Source organism: Pseudorca crassidens, chromosome 4 (assembly GCF_039906515.1).
Source record: "Pseudorca crassidens isolate mPseCra1 chromosome 4, mPseCra1.hap1, whole genome shotgun sequence".
Classification (NCBI taxonomy): domain Eukaryota; kingdom Metazoa; phylum Chordata; class Mammalia; order Artiodactyla; family Delphinidae; genus Pseudorca; species Pseudorca crassidens.
In genome coordinates this window covers 137,468,338-137,483,867 of record NC_090299.1, presented here as the reverse complement: position 1 = coordinate 137,483,867, position 15,530 = coordinate 137,468,338, and the positions used below count along the sequence as shown (strand labels likewise).

General features: G+C 40.1%; 1 protein-coding gene across 4 annotated transcripts in view; it reads left to right on the top strand.

The window, feature by feature from the left end:
- MTTP (microsomal triglyceride transfer protein) overlaps positions 1 to 14,390 on the top strand; it is a 54,773-nt gene extending 40,383 nt beyond the window's left edge. For all 4 annotated transcript variants that reach the window (XM_067736891.1, XM_067736890.1, XM_067736893.1 and 1 more), the window contains 6 exons: positions 1,763 to 1,860; positions 1,964 to 2,085; positions 3,445 to 3,672; positions 8,965 to 9,089; positions 11,362 to 11,532; positions 13,028 to 14,390. In XM_067736891.1, the coding sequence (XP_067592992.1) occupies positions 1,763 to 1,860; positions 1,964 to 2,085; positions 3,445 to 3,672; positions 8,965 to 9,089; positions 11,362 to 11,532; positions 13,028 to 13,199 (916 nt within the window). In that variant the 3' untranslated portion in view covers positions 13,200 to 14,390. The remainder of the gene's footprint in view (positions 1 to 1,762; positions 1,861 to 1,963; positions 2,086 to 3,444; positions 3,673 to 8,964; positions 9,090 to 11,361; positions 11,533 to 13,027) is intronic.
- The last annotated feature ends 1,140 nt before the right edge of the window (positions 14,391 to 15,530 follow it).

The following is a 15,530-nucleotide window of genomic DNA, read 5'->3' as shown; positions in this document are numbered from 1 at the left end:
GGTTAAATGAATTTACCATTTGAGTTTAAAACCATAGACAAGACCCATGTTTTAGGACTATTCAAAGTACGAAGTATGGAATCAGCAGACTTCATTGCTCTCAGTTACTCATTGGAATCATCTTCCTTCTAGTTCCCAAGTCTCTTCTCCCAAATTCACTGCTGTCCCTTTTCCTCACTGAAATCAGAGGGCCAGGGAAGGAAGCTCCATTTCCCCTGAGTTACATGCCGAGCACTGCCTTCAGGAAGGATCATGTTTGCGTGTTCCCAGTTGAAAAGGGAAACAGACATGGGGGGAGGGTGGGAAATAGGAGAAAGGGAATGGAAAAAAAGGCAGTAAAGCTGAAGGAAAGAAACAAGGAGTAAGACTGAAGGGAAAAGAAACAGGAGGAGTAAGTACAGACAAAGGAGCAGGGCAAGTAAGGAAGCAGGGGGAAGCAGATCAGAGATGCAGAAAAGAAACAAATTCTCTCTGCAGCCATGTGTACCTGGTCAAATGCATTTGATTTCTCCTTCTATTGCTTTGCTTTTGTGAGACTCTGTGGGGGAGATCCTGGGTGTATTTGCTGCCATTGTCTTGTGAACCTAGTGATTCAGGGGACAGTAAAGAGGAAGCAGCGGAGTAGAGAGCAGCCTGGGAAACATGAGGAAGCCATCGCGAACAGGGCAGGTCAGATTCTCAAAACTGAAAGCATCAGAGTTGGAAGGGACTTCAGAGGCCCCCTTGCTTGCTATCTCTCTCCAGTGAGGGGGTCTAGTCTCCTGGCAGGTGGTGTCCAGACTTTGCTTGCACCTCTCCAGTGGTGGGAGGGTCACCACCTCTGAGGGAACTTGTGTCATCATTTAGAGACTCTCTCCATTACTGCTTTGCATAACTGAAATCTTCTATTGGCCCAGATTTTATTCCTGAAGCAAAGTGGAAGAGATCTAATCATTCAACCACATGCAGCCCCTTTGAATATTTGAGGACTACTCTTCATCTTTCCTTTTTCAGGCTAAAATCTTATAATCTAGTGATACTGGGGGAAAAACCTATAAGATAACCATTCTTCCTCTCAGTGATGTTCTACCTCAGAACTAGGTCCAGATTTCTTTGGTTGGTTATTTTGATTTCGTTTTTGCTGAGTTGTTATAATTTTATTATTACTGATATGATTAGTGTTAAGTAGTCAGGAATGGAAATATCTCAACACTAATTAGTTAAGTAGATAAAATAGAGGTATGGGGTCAGGTTTAAGACTTACTTTAGAGGAGACTATTGGTTTTTACTGAGATGTTTCTTTAAGTGAAAACTACACAAATATAGAAGAAATTCCTGGGAATTTGCTGTTATATATCATTAGCCAGTGATAACATTAGAGGGTGTAGGAAAACATTTAAAGAAATATTGGGCAACCTCTCCAGTTTGGTACAACTTTCCTTAAAAGTATCTACTATTTAACAATAGAACCACGATGATTCAAAGAACATGTGTTTTCCACTCCTGAGGTGTGTCCATCAGTCAGCTTAAGCCATCTCATAGCTGGCTGAACTCGCCTCGCTGTCATTTTGATACCAAACTGAATTTCAAATATCCGAGGAATGGAGGGGAAAGCCCTCATCCTGATGCTGGTACTCCAGCTGGCGCCTCCCCAGTTTTGGAGTGGCATGAGGAAAATTTGGCCCCCTCTTTTTTTCCACTGAGGATTTGGGTTCTTTCCAAATCTGACCTGGGAAACAGCCATTACCATGAATGTGCAGCTTTTTCCTTTTACGTGTTACAGCAAAATGGTCCGTCGAGTTCTGAAGGAAATGTTTGCTCATAATTATGACCGTTTCTCCAAGAGTGGATCCTCTTCTGCCTATACTGGCTACATAGAACGTACGTAACCCAAAAAGGGGTTCTCCCTCCCTGCTCCGTCCCCTGCTCGGTATTGCTGGAATTGTTGTTAAATTACAGGTTTGTTTTTTTTTTTTGTCCTTAGGTAGTCCCCATTCGGCATCTACTTACAGTCTTGACATTCTTTACTCTGGTTCTGGCATTCTAAGGAGAAGTAACCTGAACATCTTTCAGTACGTTAGGAAAAATCCTCTTCATAGTATTCAGGTATCTCATGTTTCATTAATTTTGCTTATTAAAGTATGTAAGAGGTTAGTGTGCAGTAAAATAAAATATATACTAATGATAACACTATAGAACGCATAAATTAATGGTGGATCTATCATCATCTGCAAGAGGCTGTATGGTTTACAGTCCCAGAGAGAGTTTCAAACATGAACTTGAAAACTTATATGTTTTGAGTCACTGGACTTGCCAAACATCCATAGTTTTTTCAAAGGTACACATAGTCACAAAATTGAAGTCATGCCAGTATTTCTCATGTATGTTTTAAAAACTGTTTTTATCCATAGATATATTCCCTGGAGCTCCAGATATTTAGTTATAGAATATATTTCCTTCTCTTTGTGTTTCTATGAAGAGACTGATTCCCCATAATAAAAGCTTTCATGATAGAATATGGTTCTCCAAAGAGTCAATCTATATTTTTTCAATATTGCTAAGAGAGAAAAGAATAAAGTGTAGGCATTTGACAACTGGCTGACTTCCATCCCTTTAGTTTTACCCCAAATGTGGTGACAATCTCTAAAGGCTTCCTAATTGTGAAATATACTTTCTTTATAGTTTTTATGCATATCAAACTATAGCCTTCTCAATAAGCTCATTTAAGCTTTAAAAACGATGCAATGTATATAAACTTGAGATCTTATCAATATTGTATTACTACACCTTTGGTAGGAATCTAGTTAGGATACTATGCTTTCTGTCCTGAGGAATCACCATCTGTTTTCTGATATGCATTCTGAAATGCCAAATGCCCAGTGGCTAAGGTGCTGGGTGTGGAGGACAGAGAATCTGTAGGATTCCTGTGTGTGGCAGAGATCAGGATGTGAGACTCCTCATAGCGTTCATCATCTTTTCTTTTACTGGAGAAAGTTTTATGTGGAAAGGTGTGAGTCATGGCTTAGAGAGTTCCACATCCTCTCATAGGGCAGACTGTCCCAACACTTCTCCGCCTCTTTTTAGGGGCTCTACAAGATAGCCGATCCACCATGTACGACAGTTCTGCAGAGACTGAGTCTCTAGGATGACGCCATTAAATGGAAAGCTCATGGTCATTGCAGTCAGACAGAAGGGGTTTGAGACTTACCTCTGCCATTTGAGCTTTTTTTTTGGCCTCATCTGCAAAATGGATACAAATCATATGAACCCCAAAGGGTGGCTGTGAGGAGTAAATGAAGAAAACGAACTCATATTCAGGCCTGGAGTTGTTTTTGTTTTGTTTTTGTCTAGCAACTGCAAATGTTTGAGTTTTTGACCCCCGGGAAAGTTCCAGTTGTCAGCTTATCATCACGTACAGAACAGGCATGGAGGTAGTGTCATGAATGCTATATCCATTTTCTCTAGGTGGTCATTGAAGCCCAAGGACTGGAGACCTTAATTGCAGCCACTCCCGATGAAGGAGAGGAGAACCTTGACTCCTATGCTGGCTTGTCAGCCCTCCTCTTTGATGTTCAGCTCAGACCTGTCACTTTTTTCAATGGATACAGTGATTTGATGGCCAAAATGCTGTCAGCAACTAGCGACCCTATGAGTGTGGTGAAAGGACTTATTCTGCTAATAGATCATTCCCAGGTAATTCATTCTGCAACTGTTTACTGAATGTACCAGGCATGCTTTAAATGTACTCCATGCTTGGAGGATACAAGACAAAGTTCCACCCACCTTGGAACTCACATTCAAAGCATTTGAACCTCTTGGTATTATTGCCCTTTCTCTTTTGCTACAGGTAAATGTGTTTTCTTTTGTCTGTATTATCTGATTAAGTCATCTTTTCACTGTTGAGGCAAAAGAAGAAGTACTCAACATAATATGAGTATAATATAATATCATTTATATCTCCATAGAACTAAAAGGTGGGGGTGGGGGGTAACCGATGTGAACAGAGACAAGAAATTATGGAGAAAATAACCTAGGATTCAACAGAGAAGAGATGGCCTTATCTCTTCACTTGGCTTTCCTGGGCACAAGGGCTTAGATGATATTTTTTTCTGAAGGCAAGAGCTAAACTACATGGCTTCATAGTTACTGATGACATTTGTCACGACAACAATGGTAAGATCCAAATAGTGCATCATCCCTGCCAAATTCGTAGAGACACAAGCAACCACTGACACCAACCACACGTTTAATGGAGACCCTGCCCCAAATTCTCATGTTCACAGAAGCTTACAAAGGTTCACTCATTGTTAAAGAGTAGGATTACTTTCATTCACTTGACCTGCATTCTTCAGAATAGTTTTCAGTTTGCTTCACCCCTAAATCTTACATTACTGTACTAAGGTACGACAATACTATATTCTGTGTGGTAAGATTTAGGTGACCAGGTGACTGTGAGATGGGAGTGGGCTGCCTCATGGAATTTTTTGAGAAACAGAAAAGGGTTAATCTGAATAACCTTTGAGTTTGAGTGTTTGATGCTTAAAATTTTTTTCTTTAATGGCTTGACATTTCCTGCCTTACTAAGCATAGCAATATAAAAATGGAATATTTGCTAAAAAAGGATCTTATGGGAACTCCTTAAAGTGATCACTTGCACTCTGATTTATAATTATTAAATTAAAATTTATAGACTATAGGACTTGCTTGGGAAGTTTGCTTTTGTGGTTTAATAAATTCATAAGTAATAGCCTAGTTTTGACTTTGCCTTCACTACTTACTTTCTGTGTGTTCTTGGGCGGTTAATTAATAGCTTTAAACCAGGATTTGCTACTCATAAAGTGAGGCATCTGGAACAGATGATTCACAGTTTTTATCAGCTTTGTTCTTTGCCGGATAATTTGAGGATCTTGATTTGTTGGATTCTGGTTATGAAATCATAGATTTTAAGATCTGGGAGTGACCTTAAATATCAGATTTACTAAAACTCCACCAGAACATCATTGGTTGAAACTAGATGCTAATTCCCTATCTTTATTATTCCTCATAACAGTTCAGGATAGCTGTATATAACAAAAGAAGCCAGTTTGGGGTAGCTTAACCAAATCGTTTGATTTTTATCATGTTACAAGTATTTGGAAATAGGTAATCCAGGATTGATATGGAAACCCTAAGATATTGTTAGGATCCAGACTCGTTTTCCTCAGGTTGGCCATCTTTACTTGTGGTTTTCAACCTCATGCTTGTCACCTCATGACTATCACATGGCTGCTGCACCTCCAGCACTAATTCCTCATTCCAGGAAGGAAGAGAGAATGGTAAGGTGCAGCAGAGTCTGAGACTCTTTTTCAAGAACTGTCCTGCAAGTACTATTTCTACAAAAGATAAGCATCTACAAAAAGAAGTCCTTTTTTATTGACCCAAACTATGCCATATGGATATCTCTAGCTGCAAGAGAAGCTAGTAAATATAGTTTTTCAATGGTTGTGTTGACACTCTGAACAAAACTGTGTTTCTGTTAATATGAATGAAAGGAAGGACAACCAGCAATGCGTTTCATGCCCCTTAATCCTCAAAGTCACAGAAGAAAAATTGTTCTCAAATTATATTATAATTTTATACTGCAGTTTTCCATTGAAGTATTACCTCTGGAGAGATGTATTCTTAATGAAAGAATCTCTGAAGAAGGCATAAGAGTGCTGAGAAAGTAGTCCACATTTTAAGATGCAGGAATAATAACAGTTCAGTACCACCTGTACGTACTCACCTACCCAACAGCAATGCCTAATAGTCTGAATGGGGGTATAAATCTTGATGCAAAGATAAGTAATAACCTAGGTCAGGGTTGGCAAACTTTTATGTAAAGGGCAGAAAGTAAATAGTTCAGGCTCTGTGAGACATATGGTCTCTGTTGAACTACTCAACTCTGCCATTGTAGAGTGAAAATAGCCATAAGTGATATATTAACATATGAGCATGGCAGTGTTCCAATAAAATTTTATTTACAAAAATAGCCAGTGGGTGAGATTTGCCTGCAGGCCACAGTTTGCCAACCCCTGATCTAGATTTATCTTGCATGATTTTTGTCTTCATTAAGCTAGGGCACTGCAGGCATATTCTAAGAGAAAGATCTTCCCTTAGTTATTGAACATAGCCCAATGCCAGTGTAATTTAGATTGGAGTATTTGGCAGATCTGGGTTTATTATACAAATATGCTGGTTGAGTCTCCCTGGCTCTGCAGAGCACTCCAGTAATGCCATCCTAGCTTCAGGGGCACATACCACTCTAGGTCAAGTGCTGACATTGAAGGAAATGTTGGCAGCGGATGACCGGTCACAAATGCCAGGGCAGATGGAATTACTCTGTGCTTACTCTCTCGCTCTCTTTTTGCAGCTAACTGGATTACTCTTCAGAGAAGGATGTCTGATAAAGTCAGATTAACAGGGGGATCCTCTTTAGCCAGCAAAGAACATATTTTCCTGAATGGGAGCAATGGGATGAGTTGTCAAAATATCAGTGTCTGAGCTGTAAGAAACACCTTCAGGCCCAAAAGTAAAAGATCAAAGGGGTCACATTAGCTACAAGTACAAAGCTCCAGTATCTTATTCTTCTGGTTCATAAACAAGAATTTAAATAAATATGTCCTCTTGGTGAAACAAGGACATAAGCCTATGCTTTATCTTGTTTGCAATATTTCTCAGAACAGGCTTCCTTGCACACTAGGAGACAAATGACAGTTATGATTTCCTGCTAGCTATGCATGTATGGTAGTAGAAAAGTCTCCCCACGAGAGACAGTCTGGGTATTCATTCTAGCTCCACATGCAGCCTCCAAGCCTAATTTTTCTTTTCAGTCTTCAGATATAATGCCCACCATGGAAGATTTGTGTGAGAATTAAATGAGATAAAAAATGTAGAGCTTTGGGGGCACAGTAGGTGCTCAAAAGCTGTTAGTTCTACTTATTTGACACCCCTCAAAAATTAGAACCACTGCACTATGTGGTTTAGTCCCTTTCATGAAGGAAAGAGTGGTTTGTCCTTCTACAGGGGTCAGTGGTCTGTCCTTCTATTGCAGGGGGGGGGGCAAACAAATTCCTCTGTGATTATGCATAAGAATTCTTCCACGATCCCTTTGTAGGAGAGAAGTGGAATATTCCCGGAAAGCCAAGGCACTCCTCAAAACCCACACTGCAGTGGAAATGCTCTCTCCCCACAAAAGGCACCTTGTTTAATAGCTGTGAAATGTTCTTTTCCATGGCAGTTGGTGTGTTTTGACATCCACGTAATGTATGGCCAGTGGGAAGGCTAAAGTCCACATCACAGACCTCTGCCGAGTTAGGTGGACTAAGAAGATTATAGTTTTCAAATGGGGAATAGAGAATATGATCCAAATAAGGAAGTACTTTTGAGGCAGGGCATACAATAGGGCCAATTTGGAAACAATGACAGTAACAGTGCAAGTGCAGAACTCACATCTTGGTTCTGCAGTTCATGGGCATAGGTTACAATTGGGACATGATTATCTTGGTTTTCTCAGGATAATTTGTATTCCTTCATATCAGTTATGATGCCTGAGGTAACCCCTGCATCCCACCACTGCCACATTTTGTTCTGGACCTAATGTAGCAGTAAGTATCCTTAGGGCTGTCTCCTAATACGGCCCGAGCTCTGTGTTGAGAATCTCATGCTTTCGTCCAAGTGTCTTTGAGACTGAAGGTAGTTTCATGCCACAATCAGACTTTTCTAGTAAACCAAGTTCTACAATTGAGATTTCTCGCCACATTTTTTTGAAAGTTGGAGAAAATTCAGGGAGATCAATGATCAACACAGTACTTTCTAGGAAGTGAAATTGTGGCATTAATAGTTGGTGAAAGCATGGCTTATTTGGTCTGAATAGGGCAGTTACATAAAGAAGTGAGTCACGCTGCCAGTTGCTGTGGACCTAAGATCTTTGGAGGAATATCAAAATTAAAGGTACTGAGCCTTTTTCCCAGAACCGTTATCATTTCAAACACTGTCCCAAGGCAATCTGATTCCAATCCAGCTGGAGAATTTTTCAGCCAACATCACCCCATCTAATGTACATAGAATTGCAAGACTTAAAGGGTAAATGCTGGCAAACAGCATAAAACAATGGTTTCCAGACAACTACCAAATTACTGAGGACGGACTACGTTTGTAAACGAGTACTGTCCCTCTGGAATATGCCGTGGAGTTCATGTTGGTCCTGTTTGTTATTTTGGTGTCATTCCAAATGTCAAACAATAGTGTATTATGGCTTAGTTAAGTCGCCTTGCCTTACTTTCCTAGCTTTCCTTTCCTAGGCAATTCCTGGAACTTGTATACTGCACCGGCAGTTTTGATCCTGCCTTTCATTTACCAGCAGGATGCAGTTTACTATATTTGACACAGAAGTGGTAAAGGACTTCAAGAGATCATCTATCCCAAAGCCTCACCCTCCACTCCAAAGCCACACTGGATTTCTGACGGATATGCTTTCATTTTCCCTAGTCTTATGGTTCTCAAATTTAGGTGCAACAGAAGCACATGAGGGCTTATTAAAACACAGAGTTCTGGGCACCACCCTCAGAGTTTCTAATTCAGTAGGTATGGGGCTTCCGTTCCTAACAAGTTCCCTGGATGCTCATGTTATTTGTCAGGGAACCACACTTTGAGAACCATTGCCCCTCCCAAAGTGAGGCAAAGATTGAAAGAAAGCACCCTTGTCAATTGACACTTCACTTCTTTAGTATTGTAATTGACTAAATAATTTAGCAAATCAATAATCTACTTCCGTGATCAAGGTTAGGATGTGTTTCCAAGCCTAGAGAAAGACTTCAATGTTAACACAACTCAAATAGTATTACCTACAGCCGGAGGTTGAATGTGCCTTTGGAAAGGGGCTGGCTACGTTGTGCCCCTCCCCCTCCCCTCCTCCTTCTTCTAATTCTTCTTCTTCTCACTGTTATTCTATATTTTTGTTTCTAGGAGCTTCAGTTGCAATCTGGACTGAAGGCAAATATGGATGTGCAGGGTGGTCTGGCTATTGATATTTCAGGTTCAATGGAGTTTAGCCTGTGGTATCGTGAGTCTAAGACCCGAGTGAAAAATCGGTAAGCATATGTATAGTACTCTATGCAAAGAACCACAGAGATAAAGTTTTTTTTAAATTTTATTGAAATATAGTTGATTTACAATGTTGAGTTAATTTCTGCTGTGCAGCAAAGTGATTCAGTTATACATGTATATAGTTCTTTTCCGTATTCTTTTCCATTATGGTTTATCACAAGATATTGAATATACTGTGCTATGCAGTAGGACCTTGTTGTTTATCCATTCTCTATATAATCGTTTGCATGAGCTAATCCCAGACTCCCAGTCCACCCCTCCCCCACCCCCTCTCCCTCTTGGCAACCACAAGTCTGTTCTCTATATGCAGAGATATGTTTTCGGAATTGTTTAACTTTCCGACTTCTTGAAATCTGTGCTTTCTGTTTGTAATCAGTAAATCGTAGAGTAGGGAGTAACCATGGGAAGTCATTTTTTCCATAGCGTCTTATGAGCAGCTAGGTACCTAATATGACTCAGCCAAGGATCTCTTTGCTTTTAAAGACATCCGCGGACAGCTTGCACAGTGGATGAGATGTTCATCTTCTCTTGGTAGTTGACAATGCTGTCAGAAGACTTTACTTTTAAGCAATCTTTTTAGCTTATACCTCTCGTTGGGATTTAAAATCTTTCCTCTTTTGCTGTCTTCAGTGGAGAAAAATAAAAAGATGATCACTTTTGTGAGACTCTAAGTCTTAAACATTGAGTCCTTAAGTGTTTTTATTAGTGTTCATTTTTCTAAATAGAATTTTCTCTGCTCTTTTAGTTTTTCTAATTGACCCATCAGATCAAATGAAAATGTTTTATTTTGAACTTAAAACAATGTCTTTGAACCAATGTGATTGAACTTAAAACAATGTCTTTGAACCAATGTGATAATCAAAAGAATTATTCTTCTGTTTGTTGTAATACTGAAGAAAAGAACATGAAAATGCAATTGATTTTTACTTTTTGGATATTTAAAAATACAGTGGGGCAGAGGTGAGATAGGAGTGCTAAAATTAGATTTTTAGTTTATTTTGAACAATGGATGAAGGCATTGAGAAAAATCAGAAGGTGGCACATTTAACATGAAAGGTGACCCTCAGTGTTACTAAAAGGAACCAAAGAATGAGAAATGGGAGAGACTTTCAGAGTGATAAGCAATATAATTTAGGGCTTCCCACTGCATCAGTCATCTTGGTCATCTTTTTGATGTATTTTCTAGACAGAAATTTACCCAAATTAAACTGAACTGAATTATTTTCAGAAGGAAATCAACAACAGCTACAACAAAAATTTCTGGCTTTTTAAAAGAGACACGGTATCCCTAAGTATCTGCCAGTGTCCACATTATAGCCAATTCATCTTCAATTTTCCATTTGTTCATTTAAAAAATATCTCTTAAGCCTTTGTTGAGTGTAAGATATTAGAAGGTATTCAGGGATTTAATGAATTCAGGGAAAAGGATTCAGGGATTTAAATGATACCACCTCTGACCTACTTTTACACTGGCAAGAGCAGCAGGTGTGCTGTGAGAAGCACAGCAAAAATTAGTAGCCTGTTAAAAGAGCACGAACGTACAGCTCTGATTTCATCTAAAGTCTACAATTAAATTAGAGTAGTCCTAGAGGTAAGCCTTCTACTAGGATTGTTTATCCTCTTCATTTTCATCCAAGCCTCTATCCTAGTCAATCCAATCTGTCTAGGTGATCACTGGAGAACCTATGATATCTGTCCTTTCTGGGGCACCCAATATACATGCTGTAGGAATGGTTCTTTGTGATACTGTATTTTTCAAATATCTTGGCAACCATAGACTTCTGTCATCAGAGACCCTTTGGAGAAAGGAATGAAATGGAATTAAGGTAGCTACATAGAAGCCAACAGAGAGATAGTTACCAAGAAAATTGTTGTAAACATCAACTGTCTTCTGAGCTTATACTTTGTTTTAAGATAACACAGGTATTTCTGACTTCCTGATAGGACCAGGTCCCAGGCATGTTTTCATCATGGCTCTTGGTATGCCCATACCAAACATTAATGCCTGATAGACATTTCATTCCCACATCTAGAATTGAAGGCTGGGGGAGGACTCAGGAGTAGGGCAAAACTTCACTGCCCAATTGCTGGGACAAACCAGTTCCTGGTTACCGACAGACTTCTAAGCACATTTAGGTCACCTATTAGTCCCTTAAGTGTTTCTTTCCAGTTATCAGCATGAGAAATTCAGACCCTGTGGTCTGTTAGTTCAGCACAGTTAAATGTGATTAACAGCTTATTTTGTTCAATTCTTAGGGTAACTGTGGTAATAACTTGTGACACCACAGTGGACTCCTCTTTTGTGAAAACTGGCCTGGAAGTTGGTGTGGAAACAGAAGCAAGCTTGGAGTTTATCTCCACGGTGCAGTTTTCTCAGTACCCCTTCTTAGTGTGCCTGCAGATGGACAAGGATGGAATTCCGTACAGGTAAGAAGCAGTGCTTATGGAATGTTCCAGGGCCAGCCCCAGTTCACCAGGAACTTGCACCCAGTTTTGAGCATTCCGTTACAGAAATTAAAGGAAAATGGTAAAAACCCAGTGAAACATGACTTTTCTTTAAATGAGTAAAAGAATAATTGATAAGACTAAAAAAAAAAGTTAGTTTCTAGGATACCAAGAAACTGTAATGACTAGTTCATTTGATTCTGGAGATAATATCATATTCTAGCCCAGAAATAATTTATCAAGGCAACAAAGGGATTTGATTTACCGTAAGAATTGCCACACAGTTTCAGCAAAAGCACGAGATGCATATTTACTATCAGCTATCTTCACAGTTGTCTCTTGGACAGAAAGTTCAAGACAGCACATCTGACGATCATTTACCCTGGTTTAAGAGCCCAAATGCATCACAATTTTTAGGTAATCCATACAACAGCAACTTGACCTGGTTTAAGTTTTGGCTCAAGCTTAAGATTTTGGGATTTTTGAATTAAAAAAAAAAAAAAAAAGCCTTTTAGTAGAGTACTTAGTGTCCCAGAAACTAAATATATAACGGTCCATGTAGTTTTCCCAACACCTTATCCACTCTAGAGCTTTTCATTTACACTATGCCCTTTGAATTTTGTAACAATTATTCTAATAATACTATAGTGAGGAAGTAGGATGCTTCGGGTCTAGGGAGCACTGACTTTTCTGTAGTGGGTGTAGAGGTCGCCTTGACATGCACGCTTAACCATGAAGGGAATCTGTATACTTAAAACAGAGAACCATGTTTTACATTATCTCCTTTGATAAGTAGGGCAGAGTTAAGCACCTTCTTTCTTTATTTTTTTAATTTCATGATCCATGTAAGGAATGCTAGATGATGTAAGTACAAATATGAACAGGTTATGTTTTTACAGAAGAAAAGATTGTAGATTATAGTACATTAAGCTGTTGCTAATTTATTAACCTATGTCTAGAATAAACCTCCATTAATACATTTTAGAAAATCAACCTTCCAATGGTCAAAATGCAGTGACCAGCAGCCCAGGCACAAGGCTAACTGGTTAGGTTCCACATTTCACTTGGGCCAGGGCTCTGGGGATGTTTCCCTGTCAGCATTCTCAGCTTAACTCCAGTTGGATTTGCTCCTTTCTCAAAAGGGGAATGCTCCAGAGGTGGGGCTCCTGGAATGAGGGTGGGGGACATAGCAAGGCCTGCAAAGCTTAGCAGCCTCTGCAGAAAGCTGCAAGACATTTGGTCCTTCATTCCAGAAGAATGAGTAACAGCACTCCCGTATCCCAGGCGTGTGAAGAGAAACGCGAAGAAAAAACATCACCCCATTCGTGGGAACGAAAGCTAGTCGTCTTTGGTACTCACATCCTTTCTCAAATGGCTTTGAAACAGAAGCTTCAAGTGTTCACTCAATAACTTGGCTCTGACGGGGGTGGGGTGACTTTAATATGTGTGTAATTTTGTTATTATTGTTATTATGCAGGCAATTTGAGACAAAGTATGAAAGGCTGTCCACAGGCAGAGGTTATGTCTCTCGGAAGAGAAAAGAAAGCCTAGTAGCGGGATCTGAATTCCCGCTGCACCAAGAGAACTCTGAGATGTGCAAGGTGGTGTTTCCTCCTCAACCAGAGAGTAGTTCCAGCAGTTGGTTTTGAAACTGATGAGGCTGTTTCACTGGAATCCATCTCCCCGGAAGGGATACGATGTGACGTGCCTAAGTACTTGCTCTCTGAGAGCACAGTGTTTACATATTTACCTGTATTTAAGAGCTTTTGTAAAAAGCAGTGAAAAACCTCACATAATTAAGCTTGGGCCTGAATCATTCAGTACTACCTACAGTGTCATTTTGAGCCAACCTATGTGACACTTTTAGTAGCATTCTTAGTTTTATTGTATCTCTCTCAAATCACATTCAGTACTATGAAAATAGTTCTTCCCTAAGAAGAAACTATTGTTTGTAAAAAATAAGACACACATTCAGGAGAGCACAATTTTGTTTCAACAATTTTCAATCAATGTATATGAAGCCCTTGGTAGAACCTTACACAGCTTGTTTCTATGAAACATGCCCAATCAGGAAAAAACAGACCTTTTTTTCTTAGAGAGGGGAGCATGGAGGAAAGGGATAAGACTTTTAATGGCCTTTGGCAGCCATCTTCAGGAATTAATATTTATCTCTTCTGTTAGTTTTATTGAGTATTGAGGTAGGAGGCACACAGAATGAACACATACCATCTCTCCTTTCTGCTGGCCATGTAGTCAGATCGCTAGAAGAAAGCTAGTGAGTCCTCTGCCTTCTGCCTTACAAAAATGCCGGACTCAGCATATCAGAATTAGAAATATTAATTTCAGGAACTCCATTAGATTTTTTCTTGTGCTGTATCTCTTTGAGACTATAATGTGGTTCACTGTCCTTTATAAGGGACATCCTCAAATATTCATCATTTTATTTTTCACTCAACTGTTTTGTGGTGGAAGTCCCAGTCTGTTGGACTGCAGTCTACAAAAGCCAGAATGGCCGAGAGAATTTAATAATGCTTTGAGAACCTGATGGATTTGGACTTCTAAAAAATGAAATCAAGAAAAGAGTGTCTCTATTTGTACAAATTAAAAGAGCCACGTTAACCATTTTCAAATATTTACTGACAAAACAGATACATGTTTTGATAGCGACAGGCCCAAAACAGATAACAGGTGCTCACTTGTCCATTAAACACACACACACACACACATGCACACATACACACACACACATGCACACACACACGGGAAGTTTAGCTAGCCCGCCACTAGTTGTAAATTTAAAATGATGTGTGATGAAATAAATATGTGGAATTCCTATTGAATTGCTTTTGTCTTCCGTATTTCTCTGTTCCTCCCACTTTCTGAGCCCAGACACATATACAGCTAAGCTTCTGAAGCTCTATAGAACAGGCCAGATGCTCTAATAGGTGGTCAGAGCCCTTTGGAAAATACGCTATTGAAAATAGCAGCAGAAGCAGTCAGAAGCTCTTAAGGACCGGCAAGCTTAAAAACAAGCTCTAAGCCCAGTTTTTATAAAGCTCTGGACCTGCACACGTATTGTTATGTTATTGAGAAGAGAAAAAGGAATAAAAACAGGAGGGTTTCGGGGGTACTCTTGGTGGTGGTGGCATTGGCCTTGGAGGAAGCGCTCTGTAGAGATACTCATGCTGCCGCAAAAGCAAGTTGATCCAGGGCACTGAGCTTGAAGATGCTGTGGGCTAAGGAATCTCACCCATGTGACACTTAGTAAATCACAGCTGCTTCTGGGATAATGACTTACTTAGTACGTAAAATAAGAGCTTACTTAAGAGTGATGACTGCAGGGTCATGGCTATTGCTGTTATGCCATTTCCCAACTGCTTGTCTGCCTGGCTGAGTCAAATATGGCCACTTATTTGGAGAATGGATGGTACCTACCAACTCTAACATGCTCCAAAGAAAAAAGAAACCTGAAGCATAGAACAAACATTAACTCCTTTCTAGATAAATGAGACAAATTTAAGAGGAGTAAGGTGATAGTTCACCTTTTATATGACATATTGGAACCAGAAAGACTTACTTGGCATCCTTATTGTTGATCTGTTTCAAACACCAGTGTCCAGACGGCTGACTTTTGCAGAGGTGGCTGTCTCGGAACTTCACGACCCTCTGGCATGAGCCCCTGTGCCCAGTCAGCCTATCCTTGCAGACCTGAAGGATTTAGCCTGGCTGTTCTACAAAGCGCTACTGTCATGCCCTGTCTCTCACAGATGTACTGCCCATGGAAAGTTGCTCTCTGCTTCTTTGAACCTGACCACCTTCAAATACATTTTTATTTTTATTTTTTTTGCGGTACGCGGGCCTGTCACTGTTGCAGCCTCTCCTGTTGCGGAGCACAGGCTCCGGACGCGCAGGCCCAGCGGCCATGGCTCACGGGCCCAGCCGCTCCGCGGCATGTGGGATCTTCCCGGACTGGGGCACAA